Source organism: Drosophila obscura, unplaced genomic scaffold (genome assembly GCF_018151105.1).
Source record: "Drosophila obscura isolate BZ-5 IFL unplaced genomic scaffold, ASM1815110v1 contig_73, whole genome shotgun sequence".
NCBI classification, from domain to species: Eukaryota; Metazoa; Arthropoda; class Insecta; order Diptera; family Drosophilidae; genus Drosophila; species Drosophila obscura.
Genome location: NW_024542865.1, coordinates 4,465,590 through 4,480,534, shown reverse-complemented (window position 1 = coordinate 4,480,534; position 14,945 = coordinate 4,465,590). Strand labels below are relative to the sequence as shown.

Below are 14,945 nucleotides of genomic sequence, written 5' to 3'. Positions count from 1 at the left end.
CAGTCAGGTCGCAGGTGTCAATGTCCCCTTTGGCCAGTCCCCTGCCCTTATGTTCCTGCACCCATACACACACACACACACACACACACCAGGTACAGTTACAACTGAGCTTGAGACGGATTAAAGTTTGTGTGTTTTTATGTTATTTTTCATGGGCCTTCCCATTGTCGCTTTATTAGCCAAGACGGAATGGTGTCAGTCGTACGCCCGCCTACTCGAACGCAGCAGCCCCCGACCCGGCTGCCGGGGGGCACATTAATTTAATCGGCATGTCATTTCATGTTCAAAGTTTTACACCTTTCCGAAGCGGCGAAGTTGGTGGGGGGGGGAACGCGTAAAATGCCTGTTTGAAATTTCTGCCCCCACACTCGATTGTCAATCTGAGAAACCTGTGACAAAGGCCGCTCTCCTGCTCTTGTCTGTGGTAACAATGGAAATGGATCTGCTGCACAGTGGTTGGGGTGGGGTGGGGTGGGGTGATGTGGTAAATCAGTATGCTTCACGCACTAAATGAGTTAAGTTTACTTACCTCTAAATCTCGAATGCAAAAATTCCAATTTAGAAACGTTTCGCGCTTGTTAAATTTGCCTGTTCTCACTTTAAAGGCAGCCGCGTTTCTGTAATCAAGCAAATTCACAATAATTATTAAATTATGAATCTAAAATGGAGAGCTCTAAGCTAAAAATAAACATTTGCTAGATCGCTGATGAGTTCGGTGAAAAATTAATAATCATTTAATTTCTGGGAACAAGCGGCAATCAAAATTGATGGCTTTTGCTAAAACCTCGCCCGCCGCAATGGCCAATACAGTGGGGGTGGGGAGGGGCCGCAATTAAGGGACTCTGAAAGAATGAATAATGGGATGGGGCTTGTTACAAGTGGTTATGTTTATGTATGGAGTAAATAGTTGTATGTTTATCGAACAATTTGAATCCAGCTGAATGGAAAAAGGTTTTGCAAATTGCTGCAAAAATATAGGGGCAGCACAGCAGGCAGCTCTAATAGATCCATAATTGTGTTAGTGCTTGTCGGAAAACCTGAACTAATGCCTCCAATAATGGAGCAGAACTGGCACGTTTAAATTAAGTTAAATGCTTCTGTGAGCCAAACTATTCAAATAGAAAATTGAGGACGCCTGTGTTATGGCACTTATTATAGGCAAAGACTTTAACTTTAATTTAGCTGAATTGTTTTATTTGCTGACAAGCAGAACCACAGAACAACAGGCAGAAGACAAGCAGTACAGCAGAGAAGCAGTAACAGCAGAGAAGAAGAAGAACAGCAATCGTATATGCAAGCAGTGCGCCGTAGAAGCAGTGCAATTAGCAGAAATCAGCCGACTTCGAGACGTGTCGAATAAGTTAATTATTCCTATACTTTGCTAGACTACAGCAATTTCATATAATAAATAAACATTGAATTAAATAATATCTTACAGCGCATAGCTATGTAATACTCTACTGCATAGAATGCTAGTTGGATAAGCATAGATATACAACTAGTTAACATATCCATCTATCTATATCTATCTCTTTCGCTTCGACAATGGCACATTTTTCTGTAAATTGCTTCTTCTCTCATTCGTATTCCAAACACTTGAAGTATCCTTCGACCAATAATTTTTTGCAATTAACTAGCTTATTTAATATTTGTTATTATTCTTTTTTTATGATTTTCGGCATAAAACTCTGTTGGCCCCTTCTTGGGCTTATCTCTTTTCTTCTTCCTGCTTCTGTTCATATTCTTGTCTTTGGGTTATGCCACCCATTCACATTTCTGTGCCTTTGTGTGTTCGGTCTTTGTTTGATTTTTATGATTCTCTTTTTTTTTCACCCCAAGCACATGATTGACATTCGCTTTGGTTTGGTTTTTGTTCCTGTCTTATGGTTTATGTTGTTTTTCGCTTCTGTTTTTATTGACAGTTATGACAGCAGCCATTTGCTGAATGTTTTTGAATGCAGTTTTGCCCCAGTATCAGATGGAGTTTTGAATGCCAACAATGTTGGCAAATTCTCCTCATAATTATTTTTATTTAAATTTTCTCAGATATTGTACGAATAACAACATCCAAGTAATTCCATTGACAAAACTCTACATTTATTTAAAATAAAAATCATAAAATAAATCCACTTCAAAGCAATACCGTTGAGGAATTTCTTCGTATTTATTTGAGCTTACAATTAAATCATTCTTTTGCTGTTGTAAAAAACTTTGTATGCCTATTGCCATCCTATCCGGTGGCTGTGGGTGGTTATGCCCATTAAAATGTTGCAATAATAATAACAAATATTGTTATGAAATGCGAAAAAGCTTTTGCCTCGTTGGGGTGCTTCAAGTGTTGCCAACTCAAAAGATTGAAAGAGAATTAAGCGCAACTAAGCCACAATTAACTGTTTTTGTGGTCCTGACGATGGTTCAGCTGCTGGTTCTAGCTGTGTGGGTGACTGGATGGCTGGGTGGCAACAATCTTGTATGGGCCCCCAGTCAGCACTTTGGCACATTTTGTGGCCATGGCAACAACGCTTGTGCAGCTCATTAGAATAGACGGCAGGACATAGAGAAACTCAGAGAGGGTGAGTAGTTGGATGCAACCGCAAAATGCCATCAACAGATGCAAATGAAATGGCAATTTGCCATGTGCGCCAGTGGGCGTGTTGTAGTGGGCGTCGCCGTGGGTGTGGCTCGTAAGTAGTTACTTCAATTAGGCGGCAAATTCATAATGTATCCTCCCCGTTTGCAATGCTCCCCCAATTCCAATCCCAATCTCATTCCTTGGGTTTGGGAGCCACTCAAACAAAACGAAACGAAATGGGCAAAACTTTGCTACGGCCTAGAACAAATATGCGGAGAATTTCCTCGAAATGTACCCAAACAAAAAAATAGATGTGTGTGTGTGTGTGTGTGTGTGTGTGTGTGTGCACTAGCAGAATGATGTGCACTTTCCGTTGGGACACAGGGGACATGTTTGTCCTATTTAGTGGGGGGAGTTAAAATACCCTTGCTGATGGTAAGCATTGGGGATGCTTTAAGGCGTATAGCCAGCCATCCTCAAGGATCAGAATACTATAAGAATATCTGCATATTAATGTTATAATGGAAACCAAAACATTACAAATTATTGTGAGAGAACTGCGACTAAAACTAGCAGAGTATTCATAGATTCGCTGCTAAGATTCTCTACTCATTTCTTATTGTTGGAATAATATGTGGCAGCTGTGAGATATGAGGACACGTACGAGTACGGCTCCGAGCCGGACAATATAATGAATGCCACATGATTGGGGCAGCTACAGTGCAGGGGCGTGGCAGCTGACACACACACACACACAATACACACACGCAGCGACACAGGCAGACACCCACTCGGATCCACTCGAAGAAGTGTACTCGTATGCATATTCCCACCCAAAGTTTTATGCCAGTCACCATCACCATCAGCCTCCTCCTCCTAATGCCCTCGCCAGCCACCATTCAGCTCCTGGCTTCGGCTTCTGTCCGGACTTTATTAAAATTGCCCCGGCTCTGTTTGCTCACTTGGAAGTTGCTCCCATAGATATCGCTTTTAGACCCCTACCACTCATCCTTACACATTCTACCCTGTCTTCCTGTATCGTACATTCACTGCTCAAACATTTTACCCATTGTTGGGGCGGGGCTTGTGTTGAAAGAGGACATTTTCGGGAAGGAAGCTTTCAATATATTTAACAAAATATTTGCCTTTGACGAAAGTGACAAAATGCAATTGGATATACAAATTTGTTCGTCAAAGAAACTTAGCCAACAGAAACGGTAAAAGGGTAAGAAGTGAGCAAGAGGAGAATGTGAAAAAATAACTTGAAATGTCGAGCTTTATATGCCCTTGACATACCGTAAATCAGTGCTCCTCTAAATCTATTCAAAGACAATATAATAGTAAAATGATTTCAATTCATTTCAATTGCTATATGCAGCAAGGTTTTTGCTGGCACAAATGCCATATAAAAATATTGTATTTATACAAAAAAAAAAACAAAAAACATTTCCAAACGTTTTGCAGCTACAAATATTATTTATTTATTAAAATAAACTTTAATACATTTTGAAATAATATTAAAATTAAATGTATGGAGCGCTGGCTACGGGGACTTCGTCTCATTGTACGAAACACTAGCATACTATATAAGCGGCTCCATCATGTACTTAATCGATAAGAATTGCTGATGGGCATCGGGCATCTCTTTCCATGAATCCCAACAACTGTAATCTCACTTAACAATTCTGCTACATGGAGCACAGCGGGCAAAACAATTGACCCATTTTATGAACCATCCGACACGAAAGGTAGCAAAACAATTTCCAGAGCCGGGACGGACTCATTCATATTTCTGCTGAAGTCATCAGAACAGCCAGATGGAACGCCATGGCACTGCTTCACCTCCTTACTCCTTCTTTCATTATTTTTTATGCTCACACATTTCGCACAGAGTCCCGGACTAATCGAATCAGTCGAATGTCTATATATGTATATACTCGTATATTGGAATAATCAAGCTGAATTCTTTGCCAGTGCTGGCCTTCATGAGACTGAATGTGATGAGGGAGGGGAGGGGAGGGGAGGGAGAAGCAGATGAAAATAGCCAAAAATTGTGTCGCAGAGCGGTTCGAGCCGCATGTGTCACTGTCTCGCCCCTGTCTCTGTTAAGTGGACGCCACTCAGCCCCTTCCCCTGTTCCTGGGCACCACTTCTCCTTGTCATCTGGTACGAGCCACCATTTCTGATCCACTCTCATTTCATTTCGATTCGCCTTTTTTGCTCCAAGTGGCACTTGAGCCACTCAACGAGAGACGGCGAATGGGACCGGGGAGTGTGTGAATAAATGAGTTGGAGCAGAATCGCAGAATCTCCGGGCCACTCAATGATAGGGTGCCGGGGAAGTGCTAAAATCGGGACCAAAGGCAAATGAGCAAATCGATGGGGAAAGGGCTTCCAATTGAATATGAATCGACTGTTGGATTAATATTGCTCACCCCACAGAGCAGCCAACCAAACCCACCCACTGAGCTTAATTTGTCGCCGAACAAACTAAACGAAAATGAAATGTAAATTGCCCTGACAAAAGCCAACAGAACAGCAAGGGGCAATGGCAATCTCTCCATTCCATTCCATTCTAGTTCCTTTGCCCATTTTTATGGCTTCCAATATGCGAGCATAACCATAAAATACAAATACTAAACTGAGCGGATACTCGTTGAAACAAAAGGCAAGCACACAGACCAGCATCAGCATCAGAACCAGCACCAGCACCAGGACCAGCACTGGAGCTGAAAAGGGGCACTATTCAGGCGCTGCATACACACTCGTATGTGGCGCTAATGCCCCGCAAACGATGACAGGGAGTTACGTCCTACGTTTAGACCCCCGAGTCGACTTTTTTGATGCTCTTCAAGCGAATAAAATTTATGAAATCTAGGGAAGTATTTCCCATCGATTAGATTACTTTGGGGCCTGGTAAAAGTATTTACTTTTACTATTGCTATCGAGCAGTCGTGTATGCCCATTGGATCTATCCATGATTAGTCTTTGGGAGGATGGTCATAAAAACAAAAGCGGAAAAGTCTTAAAAATATAAAATATTACCAAATGCACAAAGCCAAGTCGGACGGAAAGGAAAGGGCAGATGGAGCCAATATTTTTCGGCAAGATAAAAGAAGTCCAAGGGTGAGGTTAGAGTTGGGAGGACTTTTGCTAGCGGACGATTGGATCTAAAAAGATAACCACAAATAATTACACAAAAACAAAAACCAAAAAAAAATTGCACCAGCCTTCTTCCACTTATTCCCTCTTACTGTTGGCTTGCTCTCCCAATTCCCCATACAAATGATAAGCCCTGTAAATGAACAAACGACTCAACAGCAACAACAACAACGAAAACGAAGCTGGCAAACCAAAATGGAAAATTGCCAAAAGTATAAAAAACAAAAGCAAAAATATCGCCAGACAATGGGTTGGCTGCTGGGTGAGTATGGGTGGAATCCTGATTGGATAAAGGCGATTTTCGTATCCAATTTAATGATAAAGTTATTCCCGGCTGAAAAACAATTGCATAAAAAACAAGAAAGAGAGAGAGAGAGAGAAAGGAAAACAAGTAGAAAAGAGCGAAAACCGAAGGGAAAACAGTGACCAGTTGTTGTGTTACTTAATAATTCTCTTTACCAAAATAGGTCCACACACACACACACACACACACACACACACACACACACACACACACACGAATAATCCATGTAAGTATTCCCCATTCAAATGGATTGAGTTGAATGAACTGGAAAAATTTTGTTGTTTGCTTCTAATGGACGTTCTGCTGCCCGCTGGGGCTGACTTTGACTCTTGACTTTGGGCCAGCTTCAATTGATTAGCCACTTTGATAGCTTGATTGATGAGGAACTCGCAACGGACACGTGCCACTAACAAAAATATCAATTACTTATATATTACTTTACTTGCCCTTTCCTCCTCCCGCAGCATAAAATTCCATAATTTCCATGATTTCTTTTAGTGCCTTTCGAATTCTCCCAAACGGTTTGAACTCTGGGAAACATTATAATATTATCTTCTTTAGTTTGTTTATCCTATTCTCATGTTTTTTGGACACACTAATAATAATTGCGAAATGAAGGGCGACGCTTTTTTTACGTTCCTTTAAAAGGTTTCTTTGAGATTTTCTTATTTTCCTTTGAGTGCCAATTTGCCTCTTTCCTAATCTATTGATATTATCAATTGGGGAAATGCATTTATTTTGTTTAGATCAATTTACAAACAACAAAAAATCCACTTGCTTCGGAGTGATAACCAAAAAAAATAGCCAAATCATTTTGCCACTGAATTATTGGGGGCTTACTGTGATGACTGACCTTACCCTCAACCCCCATCCACCCCGTTCTTTATGTCAGTCATTAGCATTACGATTGTCGGAGGAGAGTCGTAAAGTGCTTGACGAAAATGGAAAGCTTATGGCTGCTTAAAACCAACTTAAAGAGTGAAGGACGCATGCCGAGTGAGAGAGTGAGTGGGTGAGAGTCCTTTACAAGGTTGTGAAAAAGAGTGGGAGGGTGGCGCCCTACGAGGGGAATGGTTTAAGAGGGGCGGCTGTTTGAAGCCAAAGCTCAGTCCCAAAGATAAACAAGCAACAAATTAAAATGAATTAAAATTGTGTAAAGTTGTGAAAGGTTCAAGTGATGATGAAGTGGCCAAGGGGTTAAGAGCGTTCCAGCGGAAGGGTTTAGGGCAGGAGAGGGGTGCTGGTGTGGTATTAAGAGGGTGGTGGTGTGGTGCGGCTTAGCCAGGCAATGGCTAACTAAGATTAATGAGCTGGACAGGGAACAAGGAGAAGGACGTCGGATACAATGTCGTCCAGAGCCAGGAGCACGAAGGGGTCCTGAGCCTTGAGCACGAAGGGGTTCTAAGTCTGAAGATATACGATGTCCTGGGGCAGGAGTAACAATGGAGCTCGATGCACTCCAAGGGCTGGGGCCAGAGGCTCCACTAGAATGGGCTACAGGTTCACAAGAAGGAGAGGATCCACGAACACAAACAGAACCGAGGTCCCAAGCCAAAAGTAGGACAGGGTCGAGGAGTCTTGAGCAGAACGAGGTACGAATGACTCCCAGGACGGGCTCCAGGGTCAGGCCAGGCGAAGATGTCGACCCACTTTGAGGTAAATGCCAATAAATGTAAGCAATTGGCACTCTCTCCCATACATAGGCCCACTCCTAGCTTCTCTACTCTGAATACTGTCGCCCGTACTCCATTTGTAAGCCATTTTTATACCCGGCACTCGAAGAGTTTAGGGATAAATTAGTTTTGTAACGCGCAGAAGGAAACGTAACTATATTCTTGACCAGCAAGATAGCTGAAGCTGCATAGTCCCGTGCCCCGTGCCCCCACGACGAACAGACGCGCATCCCTACAAAACTACAATACTGCAGGATGTACAAAGCCAGTGGAGGACCTTTAATATTTCAATGCACATGTGCCGAACATACTGATAATATATTTTTACGAAGAACTAGGCATGCCATTGTCGATGTGAAGATATCAATTCAATGGGACTCGCATCATGCTGACAGATACTCCAACTTCCTTGGAAATGGAAGAGGGAGATATGATGGATATATTCACAATACAGAGAGGCTATGAAGATCCAATAACGAATAAAAGAAAGAAAATCCGGTGTTCAAAAAAACCCGATGCACTTTGTTTAGTTTAGAAAGGCTGGGATCCCTTCTGCTGGAAGTTTCGGATCGCCGGCAATTTGCAGGCATGCAGTAAATGGGTGCGCGTTCATTCCACAGCTATTGCGTGCGTCAGAAACGGACTGCACGGCTGAAACGGCCAATTCGAAGGAACACGCATCAGACCTACGGATACCCCCAACATCCCTCGAGATGGAAGAGGGTGATATGGATGGTGGATATGATATATTCACGATACAGAGAGGCGATGAAGAGGCTATCCATTATCGAATATAAAAGAAAGAAAATCCGGTGCTCAAAAAACCCAATGTACTTTGTTTAGTTTAGAAAGGCTGGGATCAGAAACGGACTGCACGGCTGAAACGGCCAATTCGAAGGAACACGCATCAGACCTACGGATACCCCCAACATCCCTCGAGATGGAAGAGGGTGATATGGATGGTGGATATGATATATTCACGATACAGAGAGGCGATGAAGAGGCTATCCATTATCGAATATAAAAGAAAGAAAATCCGGTGTTCAAAAAACCCAATGTACTTTGTTTAGTTTAGAAAGGCTGGGATCCCTTCTGTGGTTTGGCGGGAGGGGGCCAGCTATGCGGCGTCAGAAACGGACTGCACGGCTGAAACGGGCAATTCGAAGGAACACGCATCAGACCTACGGATACCCCCAACATCCCTCGAGATGGAAGAGGGTGATATGGATGGTGGATATGATATATTCACGATACAGAGAGGCGATGAAGAGGCTATCCATTATCGAATATAAAAGAAAGAAAATCCGGTGTTCAAAAAACCCAATGTACTTTGTTTAGTTTAGAAAGGCTGGGATCAGAAACGGACTGCACGGCTGAAACGGCCAATTCGAAGGAACACGCATCAGACCTACGGATACCCCCAACATCCCTCGAGATGGAAGAGGGTGATATGGATGGTGGATATGATATATTCACGATACAGAGAGGCGATGAAGAGGCTATCCATTATCGAATATAAAAGAAAGAAAATCCGGTGTTCAAAAAACCCAATGTACTTTGTTTAGTTTAGAAAGGCTGGGATCCCTTCTGCTGGAAGTTTCGGATCGCCGGCAATTTGCAGGCATGCAGTAAATGGGTGCGCTCATTTCACAGCTATTGCGTACGTCCAAGCCACAATAAAATAAAAAAACTTAAATTATTTAAGCAAAATGGTTTTAAGCAAAATGTATTAAAATATAAAAAGTGAGATTTTTGTTTACTTCATGTGTGCGTTAAAAGGGTACTAGCACATATCAAAAAGAAATAAAATCCGGTGTTTAAAAGAACCCGAAACTTTCCTCATGGAAATATTTGCTATAAATGAGGCAAAAATTCTGCAACTTCACCTCCAGTTTAAGCCCCAGCTTGGTCTGAATGACGGACCCATACCTATTTATGAAGGCGAATTGTCTAATGATGGCGAATTATCAAGCCCTCGTCAGAAACGGACTGCACGGCTGAAACGGCCAATTCGAAGGGACACGCATCAGACCTACGGATACCCCCACATCCCTCGAGATGGAAGAGGGAGATACGTTCGATATTTTCACGATGCAAGGAGGCTATGAAGAAGCTCCTTCCACAAACACAACAAAAAATCAGCTGCAGTTTCAGCTTTGTTCCCAGAGACCACACCATCTATGATAACGAACTAACAAACGATGGAGAGTTCCCAAAGCCATTAATACGTCAGAAACGGAATTGCACAGAATTCCCGCTTGACCAGAAATGGTTATTTAATTTGTTTTTGGGAACTGCTCCTCTCTCTACCAGCTGGTCGTATATCGCAAAATAAGTCATCCAACTACCGCATGGTTCGTGTGGACCAGGCGACGATCGGTCTTCGCCAGTCACCATAGAGATGGAGAGGAAAACAAAGAAATGCCCCAGGCAAAGATAGCCAAAGAAAAATCGAGAATTCTGTCATATGTCGGATAACTGACATTTCCAAAGCAAATCAGCCTACTGCACGGCTGAAACGGCCCCTGTTCGGGTGTAAAAATAGGAATTGGTATTGGTGGAAAAACTTGGGAGATTGGGAGAACTTCACCAAACCCGAATATCTTAATTGCTCTGGGCGACTTTGATTTATCAAATATAAAATAAAAAAAGTCTACTTAGTTGGTAGAATACCAAACATATTCAAGTTAGTTTAAGAAAAATATTAATGAGTATGAGGTGGAGAAAATGGTCCGACCTGGGTGAGCAACTTAAAATAATGACGCCCAGGCCCGCTTGCGTCGGCCCTTTTATACGAAAAGCAGCTCGCAGCTGCGCCGCCAGACAACACATAACATGTATGTGAATGCGATGGTATGGGAAGCAACGCCCATGTGCATATGTACTAGGGATGGGCATGTCTTCTAGGGATGGCAGGTACGGCACGACCCAACCCGGCACGAAAATGAATATTTCCAATACAAAATATTATTGTTTTATTTTTCTTAATGATTTTATTATATTTAATCTATGGGTTATTTATAACCGATTCATCGAATGTGGACTTTATATGATTTTTAAGTTAATTTTACAGCTATGGATGTGTTTGTGTTTTAGAGCCATAATCACATGTTTGGCGCATTCAACAGGACAACTCGATCGGCGCACATCGATGGATTTCCTACGATAGTTCTGGTGAACGCACATGGCTAGTGATTTTGATGCGTATTGTATCGTAGTTTGGATTGTTTTTGGGGTACTCTGGACGCAATCTGATCGTCAGTTTCTTGCGCTAATAAACTGTTTTTCGTGCCGATTTTTTGCTAAAGGAACACGTGTGCGTCACGATGATTTATTTGTTATAAATATATGTAAATATGTTAAACATATATATTAGATACATATCGATTCTGTTTTTGTATTCACTACATTTCTCACGTGACAGGGACCATTTATATTTGTTCTATGTATTTATATAGTATATATACGCTCTCGTTCTCTCTCTCATTGGTCGTAACATACATTTTTAATAAATAATATTAAATGATCATGCAAAAAGAATTAGAGTATATTTGCATAAATAAAAAGTATTATTATATTATTATAGCATTATAAGCAGGAGCAAACACACATAAAGACACACACACAGAGACATCCGATGTATGTATCTCTCTCACTCTTAAAGAGTAAACCCACCCCTTAAATATACATCAGTGCTGCCATTTTAGCTTATTTGAGGTAGTTAGGTATTTGAGGTATGTCGGAAAAAAAGCTTTTTTTATTTCTGATTTTTTAGTTTTTTATTTATACTATAATACAATTTTGACAGCACTGACGTCGCGTCGTTCATATGTATGTTGATAGCAACACGAAAAAAAGAGATATACATAGATGGGAGCGGACCGAGCTAGCCGAGGGTAGATATACAGAAATATATGTATATGTACATATGTATAATATCAAAGAATACCAAGATGTTGCAATTTTCGTTTGTCGTTTCTCGGTACGAGCGCGCGGAGCCATTTCTGAAATTCTCTTTTAGGCTAGCCTTTGCCTGTGCGTTCGTCTTCGGCAATGCCTCGGCCCGCGACGAGTCGAGCGACAGAACACAGCAACAGAATATGAAGTCTGACGACAGAAATAGGTCCAGGGCCGGACTAGCAGTTGCCTAGGGCCCCACCTAGGGCCGACAGAAACATTTGTTAAAAAAACCAAACTCCAAATAATGAATACAAAATATAACAGCCCCTGAGAAAAATAAAAAATAAAATAATCAAACAAACATAAAATTTATTATTTTGTTTATATTAAATGAAAAAAGAAGGGAACTGGCGTGAAAAAAGGAGGGGCCCAGATTGATGGGCCGGCCCTGAACAGGTCGGTACAGCATTAATTTGTATATGTTAGAATGAGAGCGATATATAGCTGCCAGCAGAGCACATCAGCATTCTCTCTCGCTCGCGCGTGCAGCGTCAGACTTTCGGACCAGACCATTTTCCATTTACACTGCCGCCATTTTTTGCTACCCCGTACTCGAAAATTAAAGGGGTATATTAGGTTTGTGGTAAAAGTGTATGTGTAACAAAGAGAAGGAAACGTTTCTGACCCCATAAAGAATGTATATATTCTTGATCAGCATCAATAGCCGGGTCTATGTCTGTCCGTCCGTCCGTCTTGTTTGTCGCCTTGTTCTCAGAAACTATTAAAGCTAGGGCAACCAAATTTTGTTTCCAGACTCATGTGATATCACACTGCTACAAGTGTATTTCCAAATTCCGCCCCGAATAAATGTCTTGTGTATTTTCTCCCCCAACTGAACTCAATCATGGGTAAATGCTCTCCGCCTTAACCGCTGTCAGCGGCAGTTATACAATTGCAGCCATATTTAGGGCAAATTTTGACAAATGTTCCGAACAAAAGCCAAAAAAGTTTCGTCCACCGAGTTGACTGGAGACGAACACACAGACTGACTGATGGAACGATTGGGTCCTTGATCGATGGGCCTGTGAAAAAAGGCTGCAGCTTGATGCGTGCCAAAAAGATTATTATTATAAGCAGTTGCTGGAAAAAAAAAGTTTCTCATGACAGGAATATTTCTCTGGCCACTTGAAATTCGAATTGACTTTAACGTAATATTCAAAATGAAAGAAAATATTACATATGCCAGGAATTTTGCAGATCATTATTAATTTTCCAATATATGTACATATGTATGTATGTATATTCATTCTCAAAGATAACTTTACTTTCCAGTCAGAGCTCAGCACCACCAAAAAAAAAAAGAAAAATTGACAACAAATTATTTAATTTAAAATAATTATTATTATTTCGGGGCATGTTGCTTTGAACGACACTTGCCCAGGAACATGCCCAAGATGCTGCATAGACAGGATTTATTTTTGAACAACGAGGAATCGTCCCCCTTGAACTGGTCCCCGTCACCATTGAACTGGTCCCCGTCTCCCTCAAAATTGTTATTTCCCCATCGAAACTTGACCTCCCCGTACTTCACCCTGTAATTGGACTGTCCGCGTAGTGCCAACTCGCGGAATTCTTTTTTCTGCTGCTCCCACAGCACAGACATGGACTCTCCGTTCTTCACACGATTCAATTCATCTTTGCGAGCCGCCAGGTATTGTTTCTATGGGAAGGAAGACACGGGATAAGCCCATTTAGGACCCAACAAAATGAACTGCTTAATGCGTCTTACCCTCTCGAACTTGTTCTTTTCTATGCGTGTTAACCCCTGCCAGGCATCGGCGGCATTATTAATCAACTCCATTGCACACAGGCCATCATTGGCGAAGGTTTCCCGAAAGTCCTGTATGAAGTTGAAGTGGGCGCTGTAGTGGACTGAATCATAATTACCGGCGACGGACATCCTCACAAAATAATATCGGAATTAAATCAAAACTTTTTCCGTAAATTTGGATGTTGATTCTAATACTTTAGGTACCTACTACGTATTTGAAACTGAATAAGTGAATAAGTGAACAGGTAGTGACACAACGACTCGAATAGAAAGGGCATACTTTCTTATTGTTGAACGTGTGAGGGAGGTGTATCCAGAGATAAACTTATTATCGTAAATGATTCCCTCTGTAAAGTCAAAGTACATTTTGCTGTATGATTAATTTGTTCCAGCTTCCACTGATATTTCCCACAATTTACTAGCACAAATCCACAAGTGTGTTAATGATCGAGAAACTTTTCAATTCAATTCAATTTTAATGTGTCTCTGCACACACAGAAGAATACTCTAAAAATATGCAATATGCCCATTTGTGGCATGTACAAAATCGTGTTATCTTGAGACTACCGTGCCACCCATTCGAAATTCGTTCCATTATATTATTTCGTACACAAATTTCCAGTTTTTGCAGCCAACGGCAGGCATGCAACAATGCCATCAGTCGCTCGACTCAGTGGCTCATTATTCAGGTGCCCGAAAAAATTGATGATCAACATTATCCTTAATGCAGTGTCACGTCAGCGACATGCCCCATGGGCTGAGTGGGCGGAGGTGGCATGCAAATAAAAGTACCGAGTACCGAGTAGCGATGCAAATGCATATAAATTTAATGTTCTCTGGTCACATATTTTTTTCATAGCTTTTGTGCATTGAAGTTTTGTGTGGCCATCATCAAGGAAGGGCAAAGTTGCAAAATATTTAATGCCTCTCTCCATCTCCTTTACTCTTTTTCTTACCCCAGCCATAGCTCTCGTTCTCACCATCTCTTCCCCCCTTTCTGTGTCTGTGGGTCTGTGTGCTTGTGTGTCTCATCAAGTCGTACATTTTATTGAATGAATCGAGACTGCAAGACCAAGGAACTAGGAACTGTGGACTGGGGACAATGCAGAGCGAGACACGAGACGAGAGTGTGTCAATTGTTCAGTCACTTTGTCCCTTGACAGTTTCAATGATGGCCATCTACGTCACTGCAACTGCAACTGCTACTGTCTTCCTCCTTATCGGCTTGCACCCTCTGACTGCTCAGTGCTTTCATTTAAATATCTTCGTTTCTTCTATGAGAGCACGCGCAGCAGTTAATTGGAAAATTTGCATGGCAACATGGGATCAAATGACCGGACAGTATGTGCCAACCCAGCTTTGATCACAAAGTGTCTAGTTTCATGATCAGTTAGACTTTTTTTTTTCAGATTTCTACTGAAACAAAGCACCTCAATGGTCAGAACGATATCTTGTCTTAAGAATTGAAAAAAAAAACGCAACTAAGAAAAAGGGTATACAAGG

General features: G+C 41.6%; 2 protein-coding genes across 2 annotated transcripts in view; both read right to left on the bottom strand.

Moving 5' to 3' along the window:
• The window catches only part of LOC111065297 (allatostatin-A receptor), a 114,440-nt gene that overhangs the window by 57,858 nt on the left and 41,637 nt on the right, over positions 1 to 14,945 (bottom strand). The window contains exon 3 of the mRNA XM_022353404.2: positions 530 to 617. The gene's annotated coding sequence lies outside the window, so the exon portion shown is untranslated. The remainder of the gene's footprint in view (positions 1 to 529; positions 618 to 14,945) is intronic.
• LOC111065300 lies at positions 12,993 to 13,677 on the bottom strand. The gene is made up of 2 exons (XM_022353406.2): positions 13,401 to 13,677; positions 12,993 to 13,331 (listed from the first exon to the last, which is right to left on the bottom strand). The coding sequence occupies exons 1-2, from the start codon at positions 13,569 to 13,571 to the stop codon at positions 13,014 to 13,016; spliced, it is 489 nt and encodes a 162-aa protein (XP_022209098.2). The 5' UTR covers positions 13,572 to 13,677; the 3' UTR covers positions 12,993 to 13,013.

Bases quoted from the DNA above. Each gene is read 5' to 3' on its own strand.
- LOC111065300 (XM_022353406.2), bottom strand. From the start codon at position 13,571: ATGTCCGTCGCCGGTAATTATGATTCAGTCCACTACAGCGCCCACTTC. The intron at 13,332-13,400 runs GTAAGACGCATT...TCCTTCCCATAG, and splicing joins AAAAGAACAAGTTCGAGAGG to AAACAATACCTGGCGGCTCG.